Here is a 9396-nt window from a genome sequence, read left to right as displayed (position 1 = left end):
GCATAAATTGCATTGGAATGGTATGGCGGTGCCTCTAGCGGTTGGCTATACAACTACTCACATTTGACATTATTCTTTTGCGATATTTGTAATAACACTGTTCTGTGCTTGCACACTTGTAAATAACATTTTCTTTTAAAAAGAAGCAGACAATTCAAAGCAGAAAAAAAAGACACGAACAACCGCACCACAAAATTTCATTCGAACCAAAGTGTGTTCGGTGCAAATTCCAAATTGTTGTCGTTGGTGTACCAAACTAAATGACGCTCGAAGTGAATCAGCTCACAAATGATCCGACAGCAGCATGGCGAGAAATGTGCAAAATTCAACGTGTGATTAAAATCACGATGAAACCACCAAATCCAGACGTACAAAAAAATAAAGTTCGCGTTGTTTGCATGAGTGACACACATTCACTGACGCCACACATCAAATTCGATATACCTGATGGTGATTATCTCGTTAAGCTTCCGCCATAATCTATGGCTAAAAGTCATGTCAAGCGGATTTTTCATTAGAGATTTTGTTTCTTTCTTCACTTAAGTGCTCATAACTAATTCATTACAGGTGATATTTTCATTCATGCCGGCGACTTCACAAAATGTGGGCGAAAGGAAGAAGTTATCGAATTTAATACATGGATTGGTGCGTTGTTTTGCTTTGCTTTGATGTCTATTACTTTTCCACTCTCGATGCGCAGCCAATATAAATAATTGAATCTGTTTTTGTAGGACAATTACCACATAAATACAAACTAGTGATTGCTGGCAATCATGAGCTAAGTTTCGACCAAACGTTTACGCATCCATTTCAAAATTTGTCCAGCGGAGCTGACAAAGATCGCCGCCTACATACGGGTTACATACAAAAAAAAAGTACACCAAAACATTGCATTTCTAACTAATTCATTTTATTCAATTCAAATTTAGGAATATCGATTTTGGACGAAATTCCAACGCTGGGCAATTCGAAGGAGAGTCTCACGGCGGCTGTACAAACCGAAAATGTTCGACAGTATTTAACCAATTGCACGTATCTGCAGGATGAATTAATTGAGATTTATGGTTTGAAAATATATGGAACGCCCTGGCAACCGGAGTTCTGTAAATGGGCATTTAATGTGCCACGCGGCAAAGATTGCTTAGACAAATGGGATATGATACCAGCGAATATTGATGTACTGATTAGTCATACGCCTCCACTTGGGCATGGTGATCTGTGTTGCACGAATGTACGTGCCGGTTGCGTTGAATTGCTGTCAACTGTTCAGCAGCGGGTTAAACCGAAGTATCATGTTTTTGGCCATGTTCACGAAGGCTATGGCATCACCTCCGATGGCAAAATCATTTTCATCAATGCATCCACATGCGATATTAACTACTTGCCACACAATCCACCCGTTGTTTTTGATATAACGTTACCGCCCGGTTTCAGCAAAGATTAACTGCTTAGTGCCAATTCACGTTGCTTCTGCTTTAAGTTCCAGACGAAACAGAACCAAAATACTCATTCGTTGTGTTGTTGGCTGAAAGTCTTGTTTTTAGTCCTTGTTTGTAACATTAGCTAAAACCGAATGTGATTCGCTCAATATTTTAGTAATTTATTTATGCATATTTTTTTTCTCCTTTTTTTACCTTACATTAATTTTTGCTTAAATTGTCGACGAGACGAGATTACACACATACAAAAAAGACAAATGCTCGCTACATGTATTATTTAACATGAGAGTAATTAGACTTATTTGGTAATTTCCCACTGAAAATTAAAAACAAACTAAAATAAAATAGAAAAAAAACTCAACCATTGTAATTTTATAATTAGAATGTAACCGAATAAGTCGTTCAAATAAAATGAAAACACACAATTTTATTAATGAAAACAACAAACATTATTCTCTCGTTGCATTCATTTTGTGTCGCTATTATTTTGTGCATTCAAATATTCATATGCCCGGGAGAAGAAAAAAAATGCTCATTGTAAGTGTGTGCATTGCGCAAAGTGCATTTGACAGTATAGCATTGTAACAAGTCCACACAAGTGTGAATGGTAAAGCAAATTCGAAACGAAAAAAGAAGAAAAAAAACCCAGAGAGACAGAGCGAGACCCGTAGTACATTGTGTAAACAACACACATTTTGACACATACACACTGACAGTGAAGCGGGTAGCGAGTGTCGCCGCCATTTCGCCTCTCACACACTCAATCAGCTGATGGAAGCTCATGATGTCAGAACAACTATTTTAACAAGTTTTGTGTATATCGATTGCAAGAATCAAGCTGTAGACCATTTCATTTTTATTTAAAAGAAAAAACGCATTTTTTTCGGGATAAATGATCAGTTTTTCGCATTAAATCAGTGAATAAATGACAGCGGACAATAAAAACTAATTGAAAATACGTGAGAAGACATAAACATTTCGGTTTTCCGTGTCTTTTGACGCGGTAACTATGGATAATGTGGACGAAAATACTTGTGACAGCTTGGATGATATAAATTTTGGTAGGTGCTAAATCATTCATCTTCACTATTTCTTTCTTGGTTAAAATGTTTTTCTATACACAACAAATGGAAACATCAATATGCAATACACACATAAATACACATGGAAAAAATCGACCGCCAGGCAATTTCATTTTTAATGCGAATATGGAATCGAAAACAAAGGCCACTACTGTTTGCTAGATAGAATGGATTCAGAAATGGTGTGTTTGTGTGTGTGCCCGCAGTACGATATGTTTATATTTAGCGTTTTGTAATTAAAAACAACAAATTGAATATTATCTGAATTTTGTAGAAAAAAAAGAGAAAAAAACACAAGTGTTGAACATCATCGCTTTTGGAACCAAGTCCAATTGTGTTTGGAACCAAGTCCAAAAAGTGACGGGTGAAACGTCAATGTACTTTGTTATTATTTTAAAGAGAATATTATTCTTTTTCGTCTTTCTTTTTATTTGTTATTTCGTGTTCTTTTTTGTTCGTTCGTTGATTCGTTCGTTCATTCCGCTGTGTTGTTCCATACAATTCATTTGCTTGTTGATACACGCACACGATACGCAAGAATTGTTTACCGTTAGATGCGACGCCTATCATAATACACATATCAAACTGACTATTCACTTACGGCCACATACAAACACTCACCAACACACACACACATATAGTAATACTACGGTTCACATTTGCAACAATGTTCGGAATTTGCACACGAATAAACAAATATGTTTTTGTGTAAAAACGAATTATCGTTATCATTAAAATGTCTTTGAATAAATGAAGAAATGGATAGAGAAAAGAAACAAAGCACAGAAAAATTTGCATGAACGAATCATTTGAGTGCTGCCGACTATTGTTTATTAGACGGAAATGGCATTGAAACAAAAGAAAATGCAAAATGCTAATCGGTGGTAATAGACATTGTGGCATATTTTATGATGGTGTTTGATGAACAAAGTGTTTCTCATATGAAATGCATGCATTTACCATCCAATTCGAAGCGGAATGATGACTGATTGATCAGGTAAACATGAAATAAAATAATTCTGTTTACATCTTCATTTTTCACTGTAGACGGTACACGGTGAACGGTGTGTGTGTGTGTGTGTGTATGTGTATGTACTGCGATTGAGAATAGTGACCCATTTGCGGTTTATGTTATGGCATTTAAAACAGTTTTCAACCATAAATTTTAGTGTTACTTATGGATAGAATCGCAACACACGAATACAATATCCATAGTATAGATATAAATACATGTAAACTCAACACGTACTAAATGTCTTGAGCACTCAAAAACGTCAAACATCAGCTGTTGATTCGTTCAACCGCTGACACTAACAAACTGAACATTTTTCCGATTCAATATTTACTTGTAGTTGAGTTCGATGGAAGGGACGAAAAATTCATCGTCAATAAATATCGGCGCTAGCGTGTACAGTTTTTTAATTGCGAACAACACAAGTTTGTGATGTTATTTATGCGAGATTCGGGTAGTGCCACTTTTCTGTCACAATTAACAACCAGCTAAATTTATTGCAAAAAATTCGTTTGATGCTCTGTCTGACTCAACACAGACTCTGTTTAATTACAACCATGGAAATGAGTACGGTGCTTGGTAGTAAAATTGATGCAGTCTGCCGCAATAAAATAACGTTTTTAATTGGCTTTCGTTGAAATAGTCGATTTCGATTTTCCATCAATTTTCGAGTACCGTTAATGCCGATACTGTATTGAAAAATGGTTCTGTTGGTAGAACCATTAGAAATTTCCACTGAATATCGTCAAATCATTGTAAAATTCACTTTTTGCTGATTCTAAAACATTTCAAAATGTTCAATACATTCGAACCAATGGAATCGTTCCGAACGATCAATATTTCGAATAATTTATGGCTTTTTTTAGGAGGCTTTACTTTTGAATATGGTTTGGCTTAGGCCCATCACTTCGATTTCAATGAATATAGAGTGTGCTTTAAGCCAATTGAAATTTATTAGAGAAGTTAGCCTGAGATTAAATAAACCATAATTCAATTCACTCCAAAACAAAAATCCACATAAATTAATGCATTTCCGATTAGGATTCCGATTGGAACTGGTGCTCTTCTTTTAGCTGAAAGTGCGAAATGGATCATTTGGAATACATAAGAAATTGTAAAATGAGAGCAAACATGTGCTCGTTTATCGGTGTTTTTGAAGTGGCATACACATGCTACTCAATTTTTCACCAATAGACACAAATACACCGGTGTTTAATGTGCAAAGATCAGCACGTAAACACCCACGAACGGAGTGAAATGGGAACGTGATACATCATCGAAAACAACAACAACAACAACAACAACAACAACAACGACAACAACACCCAAAAGAAAATGACATAAATATTTATTTGTGCAATGTCATAATCGAATCGATAACGGTTAGCACATCCCATGTACTATTCAATAGAAGCAAAGCGCTCATTTTTGCTCCCTTTTCAGTGCGAAGTTTCATTTTTCAAAATTTTCACAATGACTACTTACTGTCTTTCGCTCCTTTCATGCACCGCTTTCAAATGCTTATGTTGACATTATTGTTATTTATATTTAAATATAAAAATGATATGGAATCGACTCCATTATACGATGAATTATATGCGATTTATTTTCGCTCTATTCTCGAAGATTTATTTTATTCGAAATAGCATTGAACGATATTTACTATTTGAATTCACACCATTCTGACCGGCAGGGCATACACACAGCAAATAAAAATTCAAAAATATGCAGCTTCGTCTATGTTCGCCATCATCTAATTTTGAATGAAGTGCAGTTTTTATTTTCACCGATATTTTAAGTAAAGGCACATCGTTTGTGCACAGACCAAAAACTAAACATCTGATATTCTAGATCATCATTCATCTAATGCAAAACTTTGATCGCGCCTCTTCTCTCGTTCACCTATTTATTTCGCTTTAACCGCAACGGAATTTCTCATACGCATAAAGTTAAGTGAACGAATAAACGAACATTTGGGACTTTTGAATAAACAAACAATCGGGATTTTGTCTGCGTTTCACACTTTTCAGACATTTTCCGTTCAAATTTGACAAAGTTCTTGATAAATTGAATGAGTCATGCGTTATGAATGAAATGTTGATAAAAATTAAAAATGTCATATTAAAAAATATGTTAAATTCTTGATTGTGACGGGTTTATCATCACTGTGCATTTTTTTTAGATAATTTAATTATGAGTTTTATCGTAAATATTCCCAACACAACAGTCGCAAAAATATTTGATACCAATGAAAATCACTTGATAATAGCGCATGAATTTCATGTGTGCCTTTTGATTTCGTGGGGGATTTTTTTTGTTTTGATAATGGAATATTTTGCGTGAACATGTGTATGAGCTTTGGGGTCAAAGTTTACCTAAGTGGAAATTATCACAACGAATGATTGAAAATTATATGTGAGAATATGATATGTTGATGTGAAACACACAAGGAGTCTTCTTGATATGAATAAATGTGAGATCTCACGTTTTTCCAACTGACCCCGGCCCATTGTTATACAGCACTAATATTCCTTTTCAATAGATTATTTTTCGGGAATGGAAAAGAAAAACACACACAAGATTGTTGGTATTTTTGATTCGTTGGTTAGTTGGCACGTGCATACGATGACTATGAGTTGAAAACTTAGCAGGGCACAAACATTCTGAATACCATTTACTGTCACACTTTGTATCCATTTTAATTCAAGTATACGGTAGTTTTGTTTTTTCTTTGCATTTCTGTTCGCTTCTTCGGATTGTCACACACAAGTTTTGTTGGCTTCTTTTAAAATAGACCAAAGCCAATTGAAAATGACCACTTAAACTGATTTCGTTCGAACGTTTATTATTGCAATTAATGTAGTCGACTCATAATTTTTTGTTTTCGTTTCGTTCCAAGCTCTCGCTCTCTCTCTCTCTCTCTCTCTCTCTCCCTGTCTCTGACTCTCCTTCGGCTTTTCGTTGTTTCGTTCTCGCTCGTTCGGCTCTCTCTATCTCTCTGCCTCGATTCCGAACATAAGCATAATTTTAAAAGGCACACGTATATTTCATTTTTTCGGTTGTTCACACTGTGCTGCGCTTTCCTAAGCTTGAACTTTTTTTTCTGCCTTTCGTATTTGTTCTGTCGTCCAAATGTGATTTGTGTGTGTGCTTTTTCCTGTGTGAAACTTTTGTGGAAAACTATGTCTTGAAATCGATCATTGTGTGATAGCAGCCTCATTGACACCTAACTCGTGAAAGATTAAACGCGACGAACGAAGAAACGAAAAGAAAGACACACACACACACAGAGAGAGAGAGAGAGAGAGAGAGAGAGAGAAACGAACATAGTGAGAGAATAAAAGCGAAAAGAAGTGTGCTAAGTCGCAAAGTACCAATTTTCCGAATACGAATTGTAGGCTGAAAAACTGTCGCGATAATGTGAATTATTTGTGCTAGCGAGAGCGTCTTATTTTTAAGTAATATTCCGAATGTTGTGTGTTGATTCTATAACGATATACACACTCATGTGTGATATTTTGATTCGAATAAATACGTAATATTGTCATTGGAGTGAAGCCAACGCCGAGAACGAGCCGTTGAGCATAGTCGCTAATGAATTCGTGTGTCTGCGCATCATTAATGTAATTCAACGTGTAATATCAAGCAGCAATTGCGCTCAGTTAAGCACGTATCATTTTAAGAGATTTATAACAACAAGTATAGAATTTTTTCATTCTCGGGAAATTGGTGGCAGTGCGCTTTTATCATTTTGTTTCTTTTTTTGTTTTCCTTCGATTTTATTCGAACCACTCGAGGCTAGAGAAAGAAATTGCCGATTTGCAAACGCAATTGCAATTGTTCTCATTAGTTTCGAACCGACCACATACCCGTTTTTTTTTATGAATGACCCAACTCAAGCGAATCGTCTATCAAACAAATTGTTCAATTTTGTATTTCGATTCGGTCATCATCTGCCACTGGCGATACATTCAAGTAAGTGAACATCGCGCGCGAATGCACCGAAAGTCGGAAAACAAACACATCTCGAACACATTTAGTGAAAACAATCTTTGTCTCTTGGTTTTTGTTGGTTTTGGCATTGTTGGTGTTGTTGTTCATTTGTTTCGTCACACACACACATGACGTGCACACGCGCAAGCTAACACACGTTTTTATTTATGATTTCAGATTCCAATACACAGAGTAGCGATATTTATACGTTGAGCACAAACAGCGGTTCGGAAAATTCAAAGGCCAGCTCGAGCGATACGTCGCCAGCACTGCGAAATTCAGGAAATCAATCCAGATTATCGGCTTCATCACGACCAACATCTGAACGGAGTTCGAACGCAAATCCAAAATGCGTTTCCGAAGGAAGCGTATCACCGTTGGGTCACAGCTCGTACAGTGGTACCACTGCGGCCGATGTTTGTGCAGACAATCAAACCGTCATTAGTTTAGGTATGTACAATCTGATGTTTCAAGCTTAAACGATCCGATCGTACTGACTGTTTTCTGTTCGATTTTCTTTTTAGATCTAGATGCAATCAAATCATCAAATTCATCGAATCGTCAAGCACTTTTGCCATGGGGTACACAGAGTAGATCATGTATAGCGGCCACAGCGGGCATCATTGATATGCAACAAACCAGCGACAGTTCATTGCGACCCGGTGAAATTGTGATGCGAACACTGTTTGCCGAATTCACGCAACAAGCCGAAAAGAAAATTGAATTGGTTATGCTGGAAACGTCCGACAAAAATCTTGCCAAACTATTACAACGCGGCGAAGACGCACAGTTTGATCAATTGCTTTCGGCCTTTGGTTCGGTGGCCGAACACTGTTTACCATCCCTGTTGGTCACACTGTTGGCATGGCACAAGCGACAACTATCCGATGCCGAAATAAAAAGTGATTTAAAGCGAATGGAAAAAATTGCCAACAAACCAAATGTTGACATTGATCTACAGTTGCAGCGTCGCGAAACCGCGGTCGAATTCATTTTTTGTTTGGTATTAATTGAAATTCTACGCCAACTACCGTTTCATCCAGGCCACGAGGACATTGTAAAAAGTTTTGAAAATCTCGCATTTAAACATTTCAAATATCGTGATGGATTACAGAATAATCCGAATGCACATAACATTCACATGATTGCTGATCTCAATGCAGAGGTGATTGCTGTGTTGGCACAAAGTCGCTTCAGTTCGGTGCGAAAGCGTTTTATGGCCGAATTGAAAGAGTTGCGTACCAAAGAGCCAAGCCCACACACCACACAGAGCATCATCAGTTTGCTTATGGGAATGAAATTTTTTCGCGTAAAAATGGTGCCAATCGAAGAGTTCGAAGCATCATTTCAGTTTATGCACGAGTGTGCCCAATATTTTCTCGAGGTGAAAGACAAAGATATCAAGCATGCATTGGCCGGATTGTTTGTTGAAATTCTAGTGCCCGTGGCGGCGGCTGTTAAAAACGAAGTGAATGTTCCGTGCGTTAAGAATTTTGTCGATTTACTGTATTCACAAACACTGGACGCTTGCACCAAATCCAAACACAAATTGGCCTTATTCCCACTGGTCACGTGTCTCCTGTGTGTTTCGCAGAAAACGTTCTTCTTGAGTAACTGGCATTGCTTCCTTGCCATGTGTCTGAGCAATTTGAAAAATCGAGATCCAAAAATGAGTCGAGTGGCACTGGAATCGCTGTATCGTCTTCTGTGGGTGTACATGATTCGCATCAAGTGCGAATCGAATTCGGCCACTCATTCGCGTCTACAGAGCATTGTCAATTCGCTATTCCCAAGGTAATTGATTCGATTTGAGTTGAGTTCGCAAATGGAATTGAACTAATCCAATCGGTTAATGTGTGAATATTTAAAA

The 9396-nt window shown here is 37.0% G+C and overlaps 3 protein-coding genes across 23 annotated transcripts in view; 2 read left to right on the top strand and 1 right to left on the bottom strand.

The window, feature by feature from the left end:
- The window catches only part of LOC129578754 (uncharacterized), a 42247-nt gene extending 36024 nt beyond the window's left edge, over nt 1-6223 (bottom strand). The window contains exon 1 of the mRNA XM_055467826.1: nt 6019-6223. The gene's annotated coding sequence lies outside the window, so the exon portion shown is untranslated. The remainder of the gene's footprint in view (nt 1-6018) is intronic.
- LOC129578757 (UPF0046 protein C25E10.12) lies at nt 60-1886 on the top strand. Its single transcript, XM_055467829.1, has 4 exons — nt 60-450; nt 568-645; nt 732-857; nt 930-1886. The coding sequence occupies exons 1-4, from the start codon at nt 261-263 to the stop codon at nt 1442-1444; spliced, it is 909 nt and encodes a 302-aa protein (XP_055323804.1). The 5' UTR covers nt 60-260; the 3' UTR covers nt 1445-1886.
- Nucleotides 1974-9396, top strand: part of LOC129578748 (protein furry) — a 41707-nt gene continuing 34284 nt past the window's right edge. For 9 of the 21 annotated variants that reach the window (XM_055467803.1, XM_055467802.1, XM_055467795.1 and 6 more), the window contains exons 1-3: nt 7177-7508; nt 7704-7976; nt 8051-9320. In XM_055467803.1, coding sequence (XP_055323778.1) covers nt 7415-7508; nt 7704-7976; nt 8051-9320 — 1637 coding nt within the window. In that variant the 5' untranslated portion in view covers nt 7177-7414. Of the gene's footprint in view, nt 2501-7175; nt 7509-7703; nt 7977-8050; nt 9321-9396 lie in introns of those variants that run through there. The other 12 variants (XM_055467806.1, XM_055467797.1, XM_055467793.1 and 9 more) reach the window with 4 other exon arrangements.

The sequence above is a fragment of the Sitodiplosis mosellana genome, unplaced genomic scaffold, assembly GCF_009176505.1.
Source record: "Sitodiplosis mosellana isolate CC-2019 unplaced genomic scaffold, AAFC_SMos_1.0 Smas_scaffold_6226, whole genome shotgun sequence".
NCBI lineage: Eukaryota > Metazoa > Arthropoda > Insecta > Diptera > Cecidomyiidae > Sitodiplosis > Sitodiplosis mosellana.
This window is presented reverse-complemented; position numbering and strand designations above follow the sequence as displayed.